At 42.0% G+C, this 24,051-nt stretch overlaps 1 protein-coding gene across 1 annotated transcript in view; it reads left to right on the plus strand.

Annotated features, from left to right (window-relative positions):
- The window catches only part of GRAMD1C (GRAM domain containing 1C), an 84,728-nt gene that overhangs the window by 19,066 nt on the left and 41,611 nt on the right, over nt 1-24,051 (plus strand). Inside the window, exons 3-5 of the mRNA XM_054974438.1 lie at nt 7,331-7,434; nt 9,047-9,142; nt 10,858-10,938. Coding sequence (XP_054830413.1) covers nt 7,331-7,434; nt 9,047-9,142; nt 10,858-10,938 — 281 coding nt within the window. The remainder of the gene's footprint in view (nt 1-7,330; nt 7,435-9,046; nt 9,143-10,857; nt 10,939-24,051) is intronic.

Here is a 24,051-nt window from a genome sequence, read left to right on the forward strand (position 1 = left end):
TAAATCTTGAGTTTAGCTGAATTTTATTAACCTTAAAAACGGTGGTTGTTGTGGATTTTCCGGGCTGTATAGCCGTGGTCTTAGCATTGTAGTTTCTGATGTTTTGCCAGCAGCTGTGACTGGCATCTTCAGAGGTGTAGCACCAAAAGACAGAGATATCTCAGTGTCACAGTGTGGAAAAGATGTTGGCAGGTCATTTGTATCTACCCAGGAAGGTGGGGTTGGGCTGAGTCATCCTGTAAGAGTTTCCCAGGGTGTGGAATGCTAATGGCGGGAGGCTTCACTGTATCCTGAAGAGGTTCTTTTGCATATGGATTGGTGCTTGATATGCTAATCTTCTCTGCAGGGCTATTGTAGGGTATAGAGTATTTTGTTAGCCTGGTGTTTTTCAGGACTGGAAACCATGCTCTATTCATTCTTTTTTTTTTTTAAAGAATTTTTATTGGATTAGAAACATATAATAACAATTATAATCACATTCTTTAATTTTTTCTAATTCTAACCCCCTCCCTTTCCCCCCCTTTTTATTGACTTCTAACAGTTTTCCAACCCCCTATCCACTTTCCCTCTCCTCCTTCATATTTATTTTATTTGTTTATTATAATATACTTTCAGATTCTTCTAAGCACTATTTCCACTTCCTTTCACATATAAATTGTCATATAAATTGTCATATAAATAAAATCCTCTTAATCTATCTTCTTCATTAAAACTACTAATAATATTCATTTTGATAACCTGTGTTTTATCTTACTCCTTCTATTCTCTTCAATATGGGACAAACAATTTGCCCCCCTTTATACATCAATTCCAATACTTCTATACACATACTTATTATACACACTTATTGTCATTTACTTAGGCTTCTGTTCTATATGTTGTTCTTTATCTATACATATACCATAAGTCTAACAATTAGACCTATCTTTGAATTTACGTATGTATGTATATATTCACTCTATGTTATACGGTTATCTTTCCAAAAAATATAGATTAGTTAATTTCTATCCCAATAATTCTCATAGTATCAACGCTATTGCTACTTAATATAATACTTAAAAATCATATAAAGTTGCTTAGAATTTTTCCATTAACTCTCCACCCCCTCGGTATAGTCACTTCTCTCCTCCTGTGTACCTCAATAATTTTCAAACTGCCACAGTTCTCCTCCCACCTCCCATTTTTTCACCAGATATTGTTTCAGCTTTCCCCAGTCCGTGTTAAACTGCCCTGGATCAAGGTCTCTCAGTTTTCTTGTCATTTTGTCCATCTCCGCCATGTACAGCAATTTGTAAATCCAGTCCTCAGTAGTTGGCACTTCTTGTACTTTCCACTTCTGCGCATACAAAAGTCTGGCTGCTGCCGTCATATAGAATATCAATGTCCTATGTTGTGCTGGGATGTCTTCCATTCCCAAGTTCAGTAGCAGGAGTTCTGGGTTCTTATTAACTTGAAATTGTAAAATCTCACTCATTACTCTTATTATTTCCCCCCAGTACTGCCTAGCTACCTCGCAAGTCCACCACATGTGATACATTGATCCCTCATGTTTTTTACATTTCCAGCATTTATTAGACATATTCGAGTTCCCTAGCGCAATCTTCTTTGGCGTCAGATACCAACGGTAAATCATTTTGTAAATATTCTCTTTAATATTGGTACATGTCGTGATTTTCAATGTATGTTTCCACAAGTATTCCCACGCCTCCATTGTTATTTCTTTGTTAGAGTTTATAGCCCACTTCACCATTTGCACTTTGACTGTCTCATCTTCAGTATACCATTTTAACAACACTTTGTAAACCTTAGAAATTTCCTTTTGGTCTTCTTGTAAAATTACTTTCTCTAATTCTGAGTCTTCCATCCTTATCCCTCCCTTCGCACAGTCTGAGTAATAAAGATCTCTAACTTGTCTATATTGAAACCAGTCGTAGTTTGGAGACATCTCTTGTTGCGTTCTTATTCTTATTTTAGAGGATTCTATTTGAGTTATCTCCTTATACGTTAAACACTGTTGTTCATTATCGACCGTTCTTGGATCTATTACTTCATATGGAACCACCCAGGAGGGAATTCCTTCTTGTAGGTATTCTTTGTACTTCTTCCAAATTGTGAAGAGGCTTCTCCGAATATAGTGATGCAGAAACATAGAATCTGCTTTTACTTTATCATACCATAGGTATGCATGCCATCCAAATAATTTTTTGTATCCCTCTAAGGCCAGCAGTTTGCGATTTTTCAACATGATCCAATCCTTCAACCATACCAGACAGATTGCATCATAATAAAGTCTCAAGTTGGGCAGTTGCATTCCCCCTCTTTCTTTTGCATCCTGTAACACTTTCATTTTCACTCGAGGCTTCCTGCCTGCCCACACAAACTCTGATATTTTCCTCTGCCATTTATCAAATTGCTTGGAGTCCCTAATGATTGGTATCGTCTGTAACAGAAACATAACTCTTGGTAACACGTTCATCTTGATTACTGCAATTCTTCCCAACCATGACAAGTTCAGCCTATTCCATTTGATCAAATCATGCTCTATTTGAGTCCATAATTTCTCATAGTTATTCTTAAATAGATCTATATTTTTTGCAGTCAATTCAATTCCCAAGTACTTCACCTTACTTGTTACCTCGCAGTCTGTTATTTCCGTTAATAACTGTTGTTTTTGTTTAATCATATTCTTACATAAAATCTTTGATTTCTTTTTGTTTACATAGAAACCTGCCAAGTCTCCAAACTCTTTTATTTTTTCTATTACCTTAGGCATGTTTTCAATTGGATCTTCCACAATTAACATTATATCATCTGCAAACGCTCTGACCTTATAGGAAAAGTCTTTTATCTTTATACCACGGATTGCATTATCTTCTCTAATCTGCATCATCAAAATTTCAAGAACCCAAATAAACAACAATGGGGATAGCGGGCAACCTTGTCTTGTACCCTTTCCAATAATCAGTTTTTTAGTCAGCTCGTCATTCACCACAATTGCTGCACTCTGGTCTCTATAAATTTCTCTCACTGCTCTTATGAACCTTTCCCCCATTTGTAGCTGTTCCATGGTGGCAAACATAAAGTCCCAGTTCAAATTGTCAAATGCTTTTTCAGCGTCTACAAAGAAGAAACCAACCTCCTTATCACATCGCCTGTCATAGTATTCTATAGCGTTTATGACTGTCCTTAGGTTGTCTCTAATTTGTCTATTTGGTAAAAAGCCTGCTTGTTCTTCTCCAATAACTTCGGCTAGCCACCCCTTTATTCTCTCCGCCAAGATCTTTGCAAAAATCTTGTAGTCATTATTAAGTAAAGAGATAGGTCTGTAGTTTTTAACATTGGTCAAGTCCTGTCCTTCTTTGGGGATCAATGATATATTTGCTTCACTCCAGGTATCTGGGATCCTTTGGTCCCTCATAACACCATTGATCATCTCTTTTAAAAACGGTACCAGTTCATTGGCCATTGCCTTGTAAAACTTAGCTGTGAGTCCATCAGGCCCTGGCGCTTTTCCCAAGTTTGTTGACTGTATTGCCTTCCTTATCTCTTCTTCTGTTACTTCACTGTTTAGTTTAACTCTCCACTCCTCTGACATTACTGGCAGCTTCATTTTCTCCAGATATGCGGCTATCGCATCTTTATTCACTTCTTTCTTATCATACAATTTAGCGTAAAATTTATAAAAGGCTCTGCTAATAGCGACCTATTCCAGGTGTACTTTATTGTCATCACATATTTTATTTATTATCTTTTTCTCCTTTCTTTTCTTCAATTGCCATGCCAAAAATTTCCCAGGTTTGTTCGCCCCTTCAAACGACTTTTGATTCAGTCTTTTAAGATTCCATTCCAGTTCTTTATTATTCATGGCCGTCAACTGCTCCTGAAGGATTTTAATGTCCTGATATATTTTCTTTTTCCCTGGTCTTTTCTTCAACTGGATTTCTTTGGCTTTTATTTTTTCCATAATCTCCTGTCTCTTCTCCTATTTTTTCCTTCGAAGTCTTCCATTTAAGTCCATTAATACACCTCTGATTACTGCTTTGTACGTGTCCCATACCTTGTTGGTTGGTACTTCTTGATTCATGTTGTACTGTATGAAGAATTTAGTCTCCCTTCTCAACATTTCCATATTTTCTCCCTCTTGCAACAAATCCTCATTTATTCTCCATCCTTTTCTCTTAGTTCTTTTTCCAAATTTCCACATAATTGGGTTATGATCTGAGCCTACCATAGGCATTATTTCTACTTCCTTAGTCCAAAGTACTAAGTCCTTTGAGGCCCAGATCATATCAATACGCGATAAGGTAGAATGTCTTGCAGAGAAAAAGGTATACTGTCTGCTTGTGGGATTCTGCGTTCTCCACACATCTTCCAACGCTTCCTGTTGCATTAATCCAAAAAAAGTCTTTGGTAATAGTCCTCTTTTCTTTTGTGTAGTGGCTGATTTCTTGTCCTGTTCCAAATTCGTAACTCCATTGAAGTCTCCTGCAAGTATTATCTGATCATATGAAAGTTCATCTAGTTGCTTCTTTAAATCCTCAAAAAAGCACTCTTTAGCTCCATTAGGCGCATATATTCCAATCACCAACACTTTCTTTAAGTTCCAAATGCATTCCACTGCTATAAATCTGGCTTCCCCATCTCTAATTATCACCTTTGGTTGCAGCTCTTCTTTTATATATAGTACCACTCCCCTTTTTTTCTTTTTTGAGGCCGCTACAAATTCAATGCCCAATTTACTTACTTTAAGGTATTTTACATCCTGATTTCTAATATGAGTCTCTTGTAAGCAAACTATATCACATTTCTGTTTTAATAGCCAGTGGAAAATACTTTTTCGCTTATTAGGTGAGTTAAGTCCATTTACATTCCACGATAAAACTTTGCACTCCATATTCAAGGCCTTGTTGTTGGTAAGTCTTTTTCATTGTCCATCATGAACCTTTCCATTTCCAATTCAGATCTGATGCGCTTTCTTACCCCTCCAAATTCAAAAGTAACCCTTCCGGTAATTCCCATCTGTATCTTACTTTCATGTCTTTCAAAGTCTGGACTAACACTTTGTATTTTTTCCGGTCCAAGAGCACCGATCTGGGTAACTCCTTCATGATGATAATTGTCTTGCCATCAACTATCAATGGATCTTGAAATTGCTTAGTCACTATCATTTCCCTTACATTCCTTGTCGTAAATTGCACTATCACATCCCTTGGTACCTTTCTCTGGGTCGCAAATCTGGAATTTATTCGGTACACCACATCTAGGAAAGCCACAACCTCCTCCTCCTCCTCCTTTTCCAGGTATTCAGCTAACACTTCAGTCACCTGTTCTTGTGCTGTCTTTCCTTCTACTTCCAACAAACCTCGAAACCTCAGCTGCTTTTCCATATATTTACTCTCCGCAACTGCCATTCTTCCCCTCATTACTCTCATGTCCGTTCGCTGCGTCTCTGTAAGGTTGTCCATCGCCTTCTCCACATCGTTAACTTTTTGCTGCGCTGCCTGCAGGTCGGTTTGTATCGTCTCCATTCCCTTTTTTACTTCTGCCAGCTCATTTTTGGGACCGGTTTGGGACCCATGGAGGTCTAACGCAGCTCTAAGTGCAGAGCTGACCGGGCTGCCGTTTCAGCGGCCGGAGGGGCACAAATAGCCCCCGGCCACCTGCTCTCAGGCGGAGAACAGGCAAAGAACGCTTAAAGACCTCAGGGCGCGTTGATCTCGGGCGAGGGGGGGTTCTGCGCTAAGGATTCTCTCTCGACCCTTGAGGTCCCACCCTTTGACAGGTCGGCATAGATCTCTGCGGCAGACCCGGGGCCAGTGCGGCTGGCATAAGACCTTCGTGCCCAAGCTTCAACAGGGGGAAAACAAACGGAAAGAGAACTTAAGATTGAAGCAGTGATTACAACCCAGAAAGACGTTTGAAAAGGTAAAGATCACTATCTCCTGAATTGGGATGGATTGTTAAAAGTAACGAAGTTTTAAAAGGACTTTTTAAACTGCAACAGACTTACTATAAGGAGGGGGAAACCCGGCAAGAAATAGATTCCAAAAAGGACTAAGTAAAAAGAAGTAATTTCAGAAAAGAGACATTTGTTTATCATACCTGTGGTTGAGAATCGATAGCAGGCTGTGGGAAAACTTCTACCATCGCGAGAGCTGCAGCGGAGAGTCGGGAAACAGGAAGTACGTAATAGTGATAGAGTCGCCAGAGGGAGACGGCCCCTACTGGAAGACAGGAAGAAGGGCATCGCCATTTTTGAACAGGGAAGGGCTTTGGCTTCAGCAAGGGCGGAAGTAGGACATCTTGGATTACAAAAAGGTACAGAGAAACCATAGAGAAAAGACGCCCGACATTTTGGATTTTTGAAGCGATTTTTGTTCATTTAAAGGACCGGGACTTTTAAATTAATTAAAAGGACTACCAATTTGGACGCCACGGAGCTAAGAAAACGTGCAGACTCGTGGGAGCGAGGTAAATCAAGCCCCACGATGTCGAAGAAAGAGTGGCAAGCAGCCATAGAGAACTTGGACAAAAAATTTTGTGAAATGCTAAAGGAGCTTAAAGAAACAAAATTGGAGTTGGTGAAAGAAGTCAAAGATCTCTATTCATTCTTAAAGTCTCTTCTTTCCGGTTGAAATTGTGCTTATGCTTATGAATTTCAATGGTTTCCCTGTGCAATCTGACGAAGTAGTTGTAAGTGTTGTCCAGTATTTTAGTGTCCTGGAATCGGATACTGTGTCCTGTTTGAGTTAGGCTATGTTCAGCCACTGCTGATTTTTCCGGATGGCCAAGTCTGCAGTGTCTTTCATGTCTGCAGTGTCTTTCATGTTCTTTTATTCTTGTCTGGATGCTACGCTGTGTGGTCCCGATGTAAACTTGTCCACAGCTGCAGGGTATGTGGTATACTCCTGCAGAGGTGAGGGGGTCTCTACTGTCTTTTGCTGATCGTAGCATCTGTTGTATTTTTCGGGTGGGTCTGAATACTGCTTGAAGGTTGTGCTTTTTCATAAGCTTTCCCATCTGATCAGTGATTCCTTTGATATATGGCAAAACACTTTTCCTGTGGGAGACTGTTTTTCCTTGGTTGTTTGATTTATCCTTGGTTTAATTGCTCTTCTGATTTCATTTCTGGAGTAGCCATTTGCTTGAAGTGCGTGGTTTAGATGATTTGTTTCCTCATTGAGAAAGTGCGGTTCACATATCCGTCTTGCACGGTCTACTAATGTTTTTATTATGCCTCTTTTCTGTCGAGGGTGGTGATTGTTCTCCGGCCGTGAAAGCCTTCGCCAATACAACCTTAAAAACGTTTATCTTTTTTTTTTCTCTTTAGATTATGCCTGTGCCCTCCAGAAGGATATCCTCCTTCAAGGACGCCTGTATCTCTCTGAAAACTGGCTGTGTTTCTACAGCAATATATTCCGATGGGAGACCACAGTAAGACTTGGTGTTTGCATATGTAAAGACTCTCCTGAAAAGAGCTGCACCACAGTTTCTTGAGATAGTAAAATAACAGAGAAATCTTAGGCAGAGTTACTCCAATCTAAGCCCATTGAAATCAATGGGCTTAGACTGGAGTAACTCTGCTTAGGATTTCACTGATAGTTTACTATGTGTAGATATATTAATAAATTGTCATAAGGAAGGTTTGTTTGATAACTTCCATTATCTGCAAATTACCCAAGCTATACGCAGTAACTGATGCTCCAAATTTTCTTTGCCTCACAAAAGCAGAGGGGAAGTTGGATAGCATTGTGTGCTGAATTGGTTGAAAACTGGCCACTCCTGTTTTGGTTATAAACTTAATGCTCAGAAAGATTGCCCATAGTGTCATCTGAAGAGCAATCCTCTCAATCCCTGACTGAATAAGGTCAAAACATCTTTCATAAATAACTCTTTGTGAAATATAATGTATCATTTAAAAAATAAAATAACAAAGAATAGATGGAGAGACTTTTTACGATGCCCACCATGTCCTATAGCTTATTCTGGCATTGCTTTTTGTCTTGCTACATCATACACCTCTTTGTGTGTGCAGAGGATCTGTGCATTTTAACAGGCTGTTTTTTCAGGCAGTAGCTCTTTAATTGTTGCTTGTCATGAAGCTGGTAGATGGCGACAATTCTATATCATTGAGTTTCTGAGGGAGTTTATACAGGGTTCCTCAATGAGGGTATGAGTAATGGTGGGCAAGTTTCCATAAAAGACCGATTTTCCATCTCTGTAAATTTCCCCCCTGCAATTTGCGGCTGTGGGGGGAGTGCTGGTTGTATGTTTGATTCAGTTTACATGGGATGACAGTGATTCTCAGTAGGTATAGCCAATGCCCTGCATAAACAAGTATGTGCCCCAGAACAATAGTCTTCAGCCCATGGATTGGGACCTTCATGTGGGTCATGGAGCCTATTTGCTGAGTCACAGGTTCTAAATCTTTTCGTTCTAAATCTTTTAAATCTTTTTTGCTACCTTCTGGAAGGCCCTGTTACTAGTGCAGATACATTGAGAATGGGGCATGCCTCTTTGACTCCTTTTGTGTGTGCACACCGAGCAACAGGATGATTAGGCAAAGTCATTCACTGATTGGAGAAGATCCTTACGTGTTGCTGACCCTTGACTTGTTCCTCATTGTGGTGCAGCTCTTGTGGCTTGTCTTGTCTTTCTGGGTCCCATCTGTCTTGGTCTATTGCCAGAGATTGGGCCTTGATGCCAATGAGTTCATAACTTTGGTTCCCTTACTTCTTGTCATGTGATTCTGGTGTCAAATGACTTCCTGTTACATGTTTACATGGTCAGTGAGTCCTGGATCTGGATTGATTGACTGCTACGACCCTAGAATCTTCTGCAGCAACCATGAGTTCTACTCCACAGCAGAAAAGATACAGGTGGTTGTCTGGAAGAGAAAAATTTGTAAACCACTGCCTCATAGTGGTGGTTATCCATGTTAGCATGCTATGTTGTTACAGTTCCCAAGTTCTCTTTTGAACTCTGAGTTCCTATTTTACATTGCTTGTTCTATATGCCTCAGTGTATACATATGTTTGTATTTCAGATTTCTATCGCCTTGAAAGATATAACCTTCATGACAAAAGAGAAGACAGCTCGGCTCATCCCAAATGCCATCCAGATTGCCACTGAAGGAGAGAAGGTGTGCTGCTCTTTAAATTAATGTTGACCTTTTTCATTAAAATTGGTGTAGCACACTATTCTCTAACTTGAGTTATCACGATAAGCATGATGAAAACATGAGCCAAAATAACGAACATGTAGAGTTGCACCTATATTAGATGCATATGAATGGATATGATATGCAACCTTCTTCCCTATAACATTACAGCTGAGATTGACCCGTTGATCAAAGACCCAAGCACTCTTGAATCCTCCTTCCCAGCTTTCTTTTTTAAAGCAACAACCACTTTCTTCTAAGATTTGTCCAAGCATCAGCATTTTCCAGACTCAGTCAATACAGTTTGATGTTGAGAGATGTTGGGCAGCTATATTTTGTAAATGCAAGTATAGTTCACAACCCCAGATATCTCTCTAAAGTCACATGAGCCTTGCTCACTTGCAGTTGGGGCACCAAATTTATTAGGATACTTTTTCAACAGAAAGATGAAATTACCCTTTTGTGGCTGTGTAAAACACACAGTCATATAATGGCCAGTAACCCAGCAGAGAGGAAGACAAATCAGTCACTCTTACGGTTTTCAGTGGAGGGGGATTTTCACTAGCAGCAAGGAATGTATCTGTGTTTGCAGACTGGAAGCTGATATTGTATGTGTGCATGTGGGAAAATGTCTATCTTGCTCTGTACCTCTAACTGGAAAACTATATAAATAAGACTGATGTGCATCAACAAAACATTAACCTGATAATTTAATTAAATAAATAAATAAAAGGGCTGACTGTGTAATTTAGTTCCACATTTCTGGTTTTTTTATGAATCAAAATATTTGTAGACTGCACTGTCAGCCCAGAAGGGTTCTTGAGATAGTCTACAGGAATAATGAAACACCAATAAAACAAAAAGAAGCAAAAATATACAATTAACCAGTATAAAAATTCTCAAAAACAGCAGAAATAATCAGTTTAAAAACATGCAGTAGTAGAGATTAAAAGCAATGACTGTGATGTTTGTTTATTTATTTATTTATTTGAATCATTTGTATGCTGCTGCTTCAGGTGCCTGCTTGAATGGGCTCACAAAATAAAGTTAAAACTCTACGAATAATTAGAATAGAATAGATCAAATAGTGTTAGCAGTACAACATAATAGGTAGTAGCAATATAAACATTGTCTAAAAGCAGCAACATAACATGTTAAAAGACTGTGTTCTAAAAAACACAGCAGATCAAGGAATCAGAACTGGCTACTGTGCCGCAGTTTAACAAATCATCAAAAAGCCTGAGAATTAAAAATATCTTTGCCCATCACTATAAATTGCACATGCTTAGCACCAGTTAGATAGCTGTGAGGAGTTTGTGCTGTAGCTGAGACACCACCACTGAAAAGAATCACGTTAACACTTATACGAAGGTGGCACATGGGGCAGGGCCTACAGCTGGGATCTAATTCATTATTCAGGTTGATATGGGAGCAGGTGGCCCTTAAAGTACCCTGGCCTCTGGTTATAAAAGTAATAACCAGCACTTTAAATGGTTCTCAGAAGTTACAATGCCGGTGGTTTTCCAGTTACTGGCTGAATTTTCTGTCCAGCATCATGTTTTGAACAAAGTGTGTGCAATCAGTGGAGTATAGTGTGCTTTGTCTTTAGGGCAGGGATGTATGACTTCTAGATTCTATACATAAGACTTCTAGATTCTATAATAGTACAACATGTGGATTATCATTTTGCTCTGCAGTTTTTCTTCACTTCATTCAGTGCTAGAGACAGAAGCTACCTCAATATCTTTCGATTATGGCAAAATGCGTTATTGCTGAAGGTAAGTTTTTGTGCGGTTGGGTATGTCTGCATTAGATCATTTATTCTTGGTGTCTTAAATGAATTTTACCTCACAAAGTTAAGTAGCATCATTGCCATAATGTCCCTTAGCAAAGGCAGACATTTCACAACTTGAAAGCTTCCACTCCTTTTACATAAGTAGATTTTTAAAAAGATTTTGAACATACATAGGGCTGTGTGCCAGTTTGGTGTGAAGTCTAAAGAAGTATTTATTTATTTATTTATTTAAGGTATTTATTAGCTGCCTATTCTCCAAAGGTGCTCAAGGTAGCTTACATAAAATGTAAAATACAGAACCTCCTTTTACAGAGGTTCTGCACAGAGTATGTAATAATATGTAAGAACTGGTTTTGAGCATTTTTAACGGAAAGTATGGGCTATAAAAACCTTAAACATTCTGTGTATATGTATTGTTGAAGGCTTTCACGGCCGGAGAACTATGGTTGTTGTGGATTTTCCGGGCTGTATAGCCATGGTCTTGGTGTTGTAGTTCCTGACGTTTCGCCAGCAGCTGTGGCTGGCATCTTCAGAGGTGTAGCACCAAAAGACAGAGATCTCTCAGTGTCTATTCTGTGTATAGACTCCACACCGACTTGGACTCTACAGTGATATTGACAGGGTCAGATGGCAGACTTAACTGGTTGGGATAATTTTCAGTTCATTCAATCTGAGGTAGGATTGTCAGATCTCCCCTGGCAACCAGTGAGGGTACAGGGGGAGGGGAGATGACTTCTGGAATTGATGTCATCATGGTGCCGGCCTGCTGGAACCACTCTGATTTTGGGGCAAAAACTCTGTGGTTTTTACTCCCAAACCATGGCTTCGCTGGCAATATGGTGACATCCCTTCTGGGCAGAAGGGAAGTGGCCTTGGCGCATCTGCCAGCAATGTCATGTCACCAGCGAGCGTGTGCTCAGGCTGGTGAGTCCCCCCATTTCCCTTTTTAATTCTTCTCCCTGGCCAGGTGAACAGCGGTGGCTGGGGAATAGGGGATCCCATGCATTGCCCCTTTCAAAGGAATCGTGCATATTGGGAGAATTACATGTGCTCATTCTGTACACGTAATCGCAGCGCCAGTAATGTTGAAAAGGGCTCATAAGGCTGTAAGTTCAGGCTTCGACAGTGACCATATGGGCAGTATCTGCCTAGTACTTTGAATTCCTTGTGAGGTTTTGTTTACAAAGCTATGGCTAGAAAAAAAGAAAGGTAGAAAGCATTCCTAGGACGCCAAACATCTTTCTTTTCTTCTTCTTTTTTTATTACCTACATTAACTAACAATACAGAGGGAAAGAAGGGGGGCAGGGGAAGGAAAGAAAAAAAACCAGCAACATATAACAACACTACACTACAAATAATGCTTTCCCTTCATACTGCCATTATTAAGAAATTAAAACTTTGTAAGATATTGATGGAGTGGTTGACCTTGCAAAATACAGATTACAATCCAAATTAAGTCTCCCTCCCCCCCGGGCCTCGGACGCAGTTCTCTCTGAGCAGCTGCAACCGCAGTGCTCGTTCCCCCCCTTCAGACTTCAAATCCTTTTCTTCTTGCTTGGTGTCTTGCTGAAATTCTTGATTTTTGTCCTCAAAATCCCTTAGTTGATCTTCTGATATTATCTTGTAAGCTTGATCTTTGTAACTAAACCAGATACCTTCCGGAAATAGCCATTTATACTTTATTCCACGTTCCCTCAGAAGAGCTGCAAACCTTTTATACTTAAATCTCCTTTTCCGAACTAAGAATGGAACGTCCTTCAGTATCTTAACTTTATTACCCAGAAAGTCCAGATCCGCATTATATGAGTTGTGTAGGATAGTGTCTTGGATCCTCTTAGATGAAAAATCGATGATGATCTCACAAGGCAGCTGACGCTTCGTTGCATATTTTGAAGAAGCCCGACGGACTTCCAAAATGGCGCTTTTTACCTCTTCTTTAGTTGCCCTCGCGGGTGTCGCCAATAGTTCCGAGGCCAGATCCCTCAAATCCTCATTTTCCTCCTCTTTCAAATTCTGGAGGCGCAAAATTGTCTGTGTTCGTTCCACTTGTAGCCCGATCAGCTGGTTCTCCACCAGCTTTAACTCTTTATTCGTTGCCTTCACGAGTGACGCATTTTCCCGAGCAGACTTCTCTGCCCCCCCGCTGCTTCCTTAATGGTTTTCACTTCGCTCTCAATTAAGCCCACCCTTTGATCTGTTTCATTCAGCTTGTCAACAAAGGGCTTTATGGCTTCGATAACCGACCTCTTCACCAAGTCCTCGAGCGACTCTCCTTTCCCCGGCAGGGCAGCCGAGATTGACTTGCCCAAAGCGGGACTCTGCTTTTTTGCTGCCATTTTAGGGGGGGGGGGCCGCCGACCAAATCCTGAAACTCAGCGAGGGGGAAGAACGAGCCTTCTTATCTTCCCACCACTCCTTCGTGTGCGCTTGTAATAACAGAAGGGATTCGCTTACTTACAGGCTTCCGCCTAGTTCTGCTCTTTGCCGTTTTCCAAGGCCCGGCAGCACTCGAGGTGCCACGCACGTCTGCCGGCCTCCATAGGAACAAACGGGCAATTTACCCCCTGCCTCGATTTCAGGGGGCTCTTCCCGCCGCGTTCCGGACCCTGCCTCCCTCACTGGGAGTCCTGGGGGCTAATCTTCGCAGATCAGCTGCCCGGTCAGGCTGCTCGAGCGCTTCCTCCCGGACCTGCGGAGAGGAGTGTCCGACATGGCCGAGAAAACGAAACCGAAAGCGACGCCAAACATCTTTCTTACATGATTTGGGGGATGCATGGAGAAAGACTTTTCAGATTGAGGGGATGTGCGGGTGATCTCAGAATCTTCAAGCAATGATCATGCCACAGAGTGTGATGCATGCCCTTTAATCCAGGCTCTGGAAGATTCAGCAGAATCCTGACAATCTATTTTAATTTTTTTCACCATAAAAAGAGCACATTTTAAAATTTTCATTTCATGGCAAAATCTGAGATTGGTTTTTTATTTAATTTATTTCCTGTCTGTGTTCCGTCACAAACCCAAGGCAGTGTGCTTGAGGTTCCTGGGCAGTTTCCTCTCTTAGCACTGTTCAGCCTCTGCTGCGCTTTAACTTCAGCAAGATTACTATAGAATGTCTTTTCAGATCATATTGGTGTTTGCAGTGCATGTTTTAAATTGGAGAAAACCTTTTATTCTTTTGAATTTTGGAACTTGAAAGAGGTTCTATGCCTTTTGCAGCTGTTAAATTGGACCATAGAAAGAAAAACCTCAGAGGTCTACAGAAATAGTTATATGTAAATTTTGTAATTTTTTATAAAGTTTTTTTTGTAATTTTTATAAAGTTCAGTGCATAATACCAAGTGCTAAAGTGCTGATAAATAATGGTCTGTTGGCTTCACAATCACTTGGAGATGGGAATATAAATGCTGGAGCAATATATATAATATATTCATAAGCCTTTGAAAAAGCATTTGCCGAAACAGGATATCAGACTGGCAGAACCCGTCAGGCTCTTCAGCCCAATTTTTGGCCTTTGGCTATAACCGCTAGACCATTCTGTCTTGTGAAGAAGCTCCAGAAGGACGTTAACATCTGCACAATAGAACCATAGGACAAGAGACGTTACATACAACATCTCAAGTGTATACAACAACATCTGATTGGAGAAACTAAACCGGTTGGAGGATTGCATGTATCTTTATTGAATTATTTATTGGATATTTATTGAATTATTGAATGGTATATTTATTATGAATTATTTATCAGCACTTTAGCACTTGGTATTATGCACTGAACTTTATAAAAATTGCAAAAAAAAACATAACTATTTCTGTAGACCTTCGAGGTTTTTCTTTCTATGGTGTAGCATTTACTCAGAGGAGCTCCCTGTTGTTGAAGTAATAGGTATATGCTGTTAAATTGGAGGCAATTCATTTTTATTTTATTTACTTTAGATTTTTATTCCACCCTCCCCGCAAGGCAGGCCCAGGGCAGATTACATGGCATAAAAAACATTCCATATAATTTACATCCTAAAAATCAATTTAAACAACAATATCAAAACAGTACAATATAAAATATAAATATAAAACAGTTTATATACAAGATAGCAGCAATCAAATTCACTAGTCAAATTCACTAGTTGGAGGTAGTCAGTCCACCAATCGGGAAATTCTGCAGGCACAGCCCCCCTGCCCCCCGCCCCCCGTCTGTTGATCTCTAGAAAAAGTGACTTTTGTTGAATTTCTGCATCAGTAACTGTTAAAGGCAGTGTTCTCTCAGGAAAGAAGGGCAGGAGACCTACTTAACTTTGGTATGGTTTAAAAGTTTATTCGATGTGAAGGAATTTGGTAGTGTCTCCAGACTTGGATGAAACTGAGATGTTCTTTTGTTATGGTGAAGATTAGGGACCTTTTGAAATACTGAATAAGGCGGGGGGGGGCTTTGGCTCAGGAGGAGCATCACATACAATTTACATGTCGGGTACTGTTAGTTCCAGACCCTGGAATCTCTAGGTTAAAGGGTTCAGGTAGTACCAGGTGTTAGGAAAGACCTTCCTTTACCTGAGGCCCTGGAGAGCTGCCACTAGATGGGATAGACAACACTGAACTAGCTGGAACAATGGTCTGACTTGGTATAAGGCAGCTTGAACATTATAAAGAGCTGGTTGTTGGGGGTTTTCCGGGCTGTATTGCCGTGGTCTTGGCATTGTAGTTCCTGACGTTTCGCCAGCAGCTGTGGCTGGCATCTTCAGAGGTGTAGCACCAAAAGACAGAGATCTCTCAGTGTCACAGTGTGGAAAAGATGTAGGTCATTTGTATCTACTCAGGAGGGGTGGGGTTGAGCTGAGTCATTCTGTAAGAGTTTCCCAGGGTGTGGAATGCTAATGGCGGGAGGCTTCACTGTATCCTGAGGAGGTTCTTTTGCATATGGATTGGTGCTTGATGTGCTAATCTTCTCTGCAGGGCTATTGTCGGGTGTGGAGTGTTTTGTTGGCCTGGTGTTTTTCAGAACTGGAGCCCATGATCTGTTCATTCTTAAGGTTTCTTCTTTCCTGTTGAAGTTTTGCTTATGCTTGTGAATTTCAATGGCTTCCCTGTGCAGTCTGACAAAGTAGTTGGAAGTGTTGTCCAGTATTTTGGTGTCCTGGAATAAGATACTGTGCCCTGTTTGAGTTAGGCTATGTTCAGCCACTGCTGATTTTTCAGGCTGTCCAAGTCTGCAGTGTCTTTCATGTTCTTTTATTCTTGTCTGGATGCTACGCTTTGTGGTCCCGATGTAAACTTGTCCACAGCTGCAGGGTATACGGTATACTCCTGCAGAGGTGAGGGGGTCTCTGCTGTCTTTTGCTGATCGTAGCATCTGTTGTATTTTTCGGGTGGGTCTGAATACTGCTTGAAGGTTATGCTTTTCCATAAGCTTTCCCATCTGATCAGTAATTCCTTTGATATATGGCAAAAACACTTTTCCTGTAGGTGACTGTTTTTCCTTGGTTGTTTGATTCATCCTGGGTTTGATTGCTCTTCGGATTTCATTTCTGGAGTAGCCATTTGCCTGAAGTGCGTGGTTTAGATGATTAATTTCCTCATTGAGAAAGCGCGGCTCACATATCCGTCTTGCACGATCCACTAATGTTTTCATTATGCCTCTTTTCTGTCGGGGGTGGTGATTGGAGTTTTTGTGTAAGTACCGATCAGTGTGAGTTGGTTTCCTGTAGACCTTGTGACCTAACTGAAAGTTTGCTTTGCGGATGACCAAGGTATCCAGGAATGAGAGTTTTCCCTCACTTTCTTTCTCCATTGTGAATTGTATGTTCCGGTGGATGTTGTTGAGATGATTCAAAAACTCCCTCAATTCTTCCTCCCCATGGCTCCAAATGATGAATGTATCATCCACAAACCGGAACCATACACTGGGTTTGTGGGGTGCTGATTCTAGAGCTGTTTTTTCAAAATGTTCCATGTAGAAGTTTGCTATAACTGGGCTGAGTGGGCTCCCCATGGCCACCCCATCCATCTGTTCATAGAATTCGTTGTCCCATTGGAAGTAACTGGTTGTCAGACAATGATGGAATAAGGCTGTTACATCCTCTGGGAAAATCTGATTAATCAGTGCAATAGTGTCTTTTACTGGAACCTTGGTAAACAGGGATACAACATCAAAACTGACAAGTATGTCTTGTGGATTGAGTTTCAGAGAACTGATTTTATTGATGAAATCTGCTGAATCTTTGATGTAAGACGAGGTTTTCCCGATGTGGTCCTGCAGGAGATCTGCCAGATGTCTAGCTAATTCATATGTCGGTGAACCAATGGCACTCACAATGGGTCGGAGTGGGACTGAATCTTTATGTATTTTGGGGAGTCCATATAGTCTAGGTGGCTGTGCTTCAGTCTTGCATAGTTTTCTGTGCGTGTCGGGATGTAGTGAGGAATTCTTGATCAGCGCATTTGTTAGCCTGGTGAATTTGCAAGTGGGATCTCGTTTTAGTTTTTTGTAGGTGGAGGGGTCACAAGGTCACAAGGTTTACAGGAAACCAACTCACACTGATCGGTACTTACACAAAAACTCCAATCACCACCCCCAACAGAAAAGAGGCATAATGAAAACATTAGTGGATCGTGCAAGACGGATATGTGAGCCGCGCTTTCTCAATGAGGAAATTAATCATCTAAACCACGCACTTCAGGCAAATGGCTACTCCAGAAATGAAATCCGAAGAGCAATCAAACCCAGGATGAATCAAACAACCAAGGAAAAACAGTCACCTACAGGAAAAGTGTTTTTGCCATATATCAAAGGAATTACTGATCAGATGGGAAAGCTTATGGAAAAGCATAACCTTCAAGCAGTATTCAGACCCACCCGAAAAATACAACAGATGCTACGATCAGCAAAAGACAGCAGAGACCCCCTCACCTCTGCAGGAGTATACCGTATACCCTGCAGCTGTGGACAAGTTTACATCGGGACCACAAAGCGTAGCATCCAGACAAGAATAAAAGAACATGAAAGACACTGCAGACTTGGACAGCCTGAAAAATCAGCAGTGGCTGAACATAGCCTAACTCAAACAGGGCACAGTATCTTATTCCAGGACACCAAAATACTGGACAACACTTCCAACTACTTTGTCAGACTGCACAGGGAAGCCATTGAAATTCACAAGCATAAGCAAAACTTCAACAGGAAAGAAGAAACCTTAAGAATGAACAGATCATGGGCTCCAGTTCTGAAAAACACCAGGCCAACAAAACACTCCACACCCGACAATAGCCCTGCAGAGAAGATTAGCACATCAAGCACCAATCCATATGCAAAAGAACCTCCTCAGGATACAGTGAAGCCTCCCGCCATTAGCATTCCACACCCTGGGAAACTCTTACAGAATGACTCAGCTCAACCCCACCCCTCCTGAGTAGATACAAATGACCTACATCTTTTCCACACTGTGACACTGAGAGATCTCTGTCTTTTGGTGCTACACCTCTGAAGATGCCAGCCACAGCTGCTGGCGAAACGTCAGGAACTACAATGCCAAGACCACGGCAATACAGCCCGGAAAACCCCCAACAACCATCGTTCTCCGGCCGTGAAAGCCTTCGACAATACATTATAAAGAGCTATTGTTATTTGTACTAGATAGTTTTATCTATTAAATGACTTCAGTCTTTTGTCAAGTGAAAATCTTAATGCCATTTTAACAGAACAATGACTTTGGTAACGTTAATTAGTTTAACTGTGATTTCTGTTGTAGGCATGTTATTGCTCTACTATGCAGTATTCTTCTGCATAAGAAAATTTCTGATAAATCATAGTGTAATTGTTGGTGGTGTTACTTAGAAGTAACTCCCACTGAAATCAGAAGACTTCTTTCCAAGTGAGGATGGAGTCATTTATACTTCGTAGACTGAACTGAATTCCTAAAAAGTTTTTTTTTCCTGCAGATTTTCTTAGGAAGACTTGAGCAATGATCTTAAGCAATTTTAAGGCCAAATTGCACATAGTACGGTTTCATTGGGCTGTACCACTTCAAACTGCTGCTGGAAGATTTCATGTTTGATTATTCCCTCTTGAAGAATCTCCCTGTCTATGAAAACATAGTACCTCAGTGGAAATGTTTATAGCCCAATTTCCCCTTTTTCTGTATATTTTTCTGTAATTTTCTATATATACAGAGTCTTTCTTGTTCTTCAACAGGAAATATATCATATGCATGATTTCACAACTGTATTCTGGAGTGGCATAGTATAAGATCCATGTGAAATTTCTGAATATGTGTTTATTTCTTACTTGAAACTAAGTTCCATTTAGTGGGGTTTATTTCAAAGTAAGAAAGAGCTGGGTAGTAGTAATCTATTCACTCCTGCTTAAATTTTATGTAGTTCTTAGAGGTTACTCTAAGAACTACAGGTACTAGTTACCAAAATAATTATGTTGGAAGGGTAATAATCAGAACTCCTGTGTAAGTAACGATATGTATATCACGTTCAAACACACATAGTGCTGGGTGTAGATATTTTGACATCTGGAAAGAAAATAAAAGGGGTGCACATTTTTTGAAAATGGCATGCAAATAGAAAAATATGTTTCTTCTTGAAATCTGCCAAGAGAAATCCATCAAGACAACTACTGTTTCCAGTACACACCTTACTCTTGCAAGTGAGAGTAATTTCAAGTAAGAGTAAATTGGTCAACTGTAGCATTTGGTTGAAGAAAATAGAAGAAAATGAGCACAGAAGTTGCTTTACTTAAAGGCTTAGTGCTTACCTGAGAAATGTTGTGTTGGGCTGGTTTTGCAGCTGCACAGGTATTTTTATATTAGCTCACAGTTTATTGCCATATGGGCTTTACAGAACACAAAATAAATGGTTGGATGCAAGGCCATATGTCTCCAAGCAGTCATAATCCTTTTTTGCCATTAACAAACACATACCCTAAAATGGGTAGAATAACAATTAAGGTTTCTTTAACAGGGATTTGTAGTTACATATTAAAGGGTTCCCATTTCTAGAGAGAGTGTAAGAAATGTAGGGAGTGTAAGAAATGCTTTAGAAAACACAATGCAATAAAATTATATAGTGTACATGTTAAATATCAACAGTGTCATTGTAGAAAGGAATGCAGTCTGAGAGGCAGACAAGGCAAAAGGTGTCTTGTCAATCCTGTCCGTCTTTTACAGAAAGCACACAAGGTGTTTGCTTTTCCGAAGGCCTAGGGCTTACTGGGTGTTCCAGTCAGGTGTGATTTTTTTTCCATTTGAAGCTTACGTTATGTGTATGTATGTGCGTTAGGGGTGTGCAAGGAAAAAACTTTCGGCTTTCTTGTTTCGGGATTACCCGAAACAAGATTCTCTACCGTTAAAGCCGAAAGCCGAAACAAGAATCTCTTTCGGGATTCGGGATTCGGGATTCTTTCGGCATTATTTCGGCATTCTTTCGGGTTTTTTTTTTGGGAAAATGCCTCCGTCTTTCAGGACGCCTGGAGGAGGCATTTTCCCCCCTAATAAGCCCAAAATTGGTGGGGACCTTCCTCTAACCCTTCTCTAACAACCACCCAAGTTTCAGACAGATTGGACTTTGGGGGGCCATGTTATGGCCCCCCAAAGCAGGTCCCCCCATCCTCCCATAAGAAAGCGAAGGAGCAGCATATTGTTAGCATGCTGCTGCTGATCTTTCTTCATTATTTCCTATGGGGAAAAAATGAAGAGGCAGGCTTCCTTTGCCAGGGGTGGCATTTTGCATGCAAAATGCCCCCCAGCCCTCAGGGGCCCTTCTCCCACCCCTCCTCCCACCCCCCACCAAGGCTCAGCCTGCTCCCACTTGGGGGGGGCCATTTCATGGCCTCCCCAAGTAGGTGCTCTAATCTCTACCACTGACAGCTGGGGGAGGCTTGTGTTGCCAGGGGTGGCATTTTGCATGCAAAATGCCCCCCAACCCTCTGGGGCCCTTCTCCCACCCCTCCTCCCACCCCCCACCAAGGCTCAGCCTGCTCCCACTTGGGGGGGCATTTCATGGCCTCCCCAAGTAGATGCTCTGCTCTCATCTCTACCACTGACAGCTGGGGGAGGCTTGTGTTGCCAGGGGTGGCATTTTGCATGCAAAATGCCCCCCAGCCCTCTGGGGCCCTTCTCCCACCCTTCCTCCCACCCCCCACCAAGGCTCAGACTGCTCCCACTTGGGGGGGGGCATTTCATGGCTTCCCCAAGTAGGTCCTCTCAGCCCCTAAAGTCCACCCCTTACAGCCCCACACAAACCCAATTCCCCCCCCAGCTGCCACACACAGACCCAAATCCCCACATTAGCCCCTCACAGACCCAAATCCACCCCCACCTGCCCTACACCCATAACCCCAGGAACAGGCTGGCAAAGGCCAGCCCTCTCCCTTTGTTCCCTATGCTGGGAACTTCTAAACTCTCTTTCCCTGGGCAATTCTGCACAGCCCAGGGGTGCCACAATGGTGGGCACACTTCTGAGTGCCAGCTGGTCCCTGTGAAAGAGCACCTGAACCACAGACACCCTCCCTCAAATTCCCCCACCACCTACAGAGATGGCTGGCCAGCCAGCCCCATTGTTCCCTATGATGGGAACCAACTGCACAACAAAGAATAAAACAAGAACAACACAAAATAAAGTTTTAAAAAAATTATATTCTCCCTTCCAAAGTACAAGTAGGCAAAGCATTATGACACATTACACCAGCAGTCCCCCACACAGAAAAATTAAAACAAAACTCACTTAACATCAGAGAATCACAAAGCATGATTCCTGTCAAAAACACTTTATTTCTTGAACAGCTTTAGGTTACACAGCAGGGGGGAACACCAAAGGGCATGGCAGCACTATCTTACACAAAAATAACACAACTCGCTTCACATTAAAGAATCACCCCAAAAAATTGCTGTCAAAAGCACTTTATTTCTGTAACTGCTTTAGGAAGGCACCACAGAGCAGGAAAGCAGTGTACTACACAAAAATAACACAACTCACTTCACATCAGAGAATCACACAAACACAATTGCTGTCAAAAACGGTGAAGTGGGTTGTATTATTTTTTGCAGTACATTGCTATCATGCCCTGTTGTGCCCTCCTACTGTGTAACCTAAAGCTGTTCAAAAAATAAAGTGTTTTTGCCAGGAATTGTGTTTTTGTGATTCTCTGATGTTAAGTGAGTTGTGTTATTTTTGTGTAAGATAGTGCTGCCATGCCCTTTGGTGTTCCCCCCTGCTGTGTAACCTAAAGCTGTTCAAGAAATAAAGTGTTTTTAACAGGAATTGTGCTTTGTGATTCTCTGATGTTAAGTGAGTTGTGTTATTTTTGTGTAAGATAGTGCTGCCATGCCCTTTGGTGTTCCCCCCTGCTGTGTAACCTAAAGCTGTTCAAGAAATAAAGTGTTTTTGACAGGAATCATGCTTTGTGATTCTCTGATGTTAAGTGAGTTTTGTTTTAATTTTTCTGTGTGGGGGACTGCTGGTGTAATGTGTCATAATGCTTTGCCTACTTGTACTTTGGAAGGGAGAAAATAATTTTTTTAAAACTTTATTTTGTGTTGTTCTTGTTTTATTCTTTGTTGTGCAGTTGGTTCCCATCATAGGGAACAATGGGGCTGGCTGGCCAGCCATCTCTGTAGGTGGTGGGGGAATTTGAGGGAGGGTGTCTGTGGTTCAGGTGCTCTTTCACAGGGACCAGCTGGCACTCAGAAGTGTGCCCACCATTGTGGCACCCCTGGGCTGTGCAGAATTGCCCAGGGAAAGAGAGTTTAGAAGTTCCCAGCATAGGGAACAAAGGGAGAGGGCTGGCCTTTGCCAGCCTGTTCCTGGGGTTATGGGTGTGGGGCAGGTGGGGGTGGATTTGGGTCTGTGAGGGGCTAATGTGGGGATTTGGGTCTGTGTGTGGCAGCTGGGGGGGGGAATTGGGTTTGTGTGGGGCTGTAAGGGGTGGACTTTAGGGGCTGAGAGGACCTACTTGGGGAGGCCATGAAATGGCCCCCCCAAGTGGGAGCAGTCTGAGCCTTGGTGGGGGGTGGGAGGAAGGGTGGGAGAAGGGCCCCAGAGGGCTGGGGGGCATTTTGCATGCAAAATGCCACCCCTGGCAACACAAGCCTCCCCCAGCTGTCAGTGGTAGAGATGAGAGCAGAGCACCTACTTGGGGAGGCCATGAAATGCCCCCCCAAGTGGGAGCAGGCTGAGCCTTGGTTGGGGGTGGGAGGAGGGGTGGGAGAAGGGCCCCAGAGGGTTGGGGGGCATTTTGCATGCAAAATGCCACCCCTGGCAACACAAGCCTCCCCCAGCTGTCAGTGGTAGAGATTAGAGCACCTACTTGGGGAGGCCATGAAATGGCCCCCCCAAGTGGAAGCAGGCTGAGCCTTGGTGGGGGTGGGAGGAGGGGTGGGAGAAGGGCCCCTGAGGGCTGGGGGGCATTTTGCATGCAAAATGCCACCCCTGGCAAAGGAAGCCTGCCTCTTCATTTTTTCCCCATAGGAAATAATGAAGAAAGATCAGCAGCAGCATGCTAACAATATGCTGCTCCTTCGCTTTCTTATGGGAGGATGGGGGGACCTGCTTTGGGGGGCCATAACATGGCCCCCCAAAGTCCAATCTGCCTGAAACTTGGGTGGTTGTTAGAGAAGGGTTAGAGGAAGGTCCCCACCAATTTTGGGCTTATTCGGTGGGAAAATGCCTCCTCCAGACGTCCTGGAAGACGGAGGCATTTTCCCATAGAAAAGCTGAAAGAAAGCCGAAAGAATCCCGAAACGTTTCGGCTTTTTTCTTTCGGCTACCCGAAACGTTTCGGCATTCCCCGAAACGTTTCGGCATTCCCCGAAAGAAGCCGAAACACTTTTGTTTCGGCATTCTTTCGGCATTCTGAATGCCGAAACGCACATCCCTAATGTGCGTGCTTTGCTAGTGAAAGAGTTAAGGAGAAACCTAATAAGGAAGCTTTGCCTGGTGATTCAGGAATGCTGTCTGGGTTCTTCCATTGCAGCAATCTGTGGCTTAACCGGCTTTTAAGTGGAACTAATAGCAACATTAGCGTAAATGTTTTAAATAGTTCTCTTGAGATAGCATTCTGATAATCTTCAGTGAATCCTTCCTGAAGAACAAAAACAAAACATTT

This window comes from Eublepharis macularius, chromosome 3 (assembly GCF_028583425.1).
Source record: "Eublepharis macularius isolate TG4126 chromosome 3, MPM_Emac_v1.0, whole genome shotgun sequence".
Lineage (NCBI taxonomy): Eukaryota > Metazoa > Chordata > Lepidosauria > Squamata > Eublepharidae > Eublepharis > Eublepharis macularius.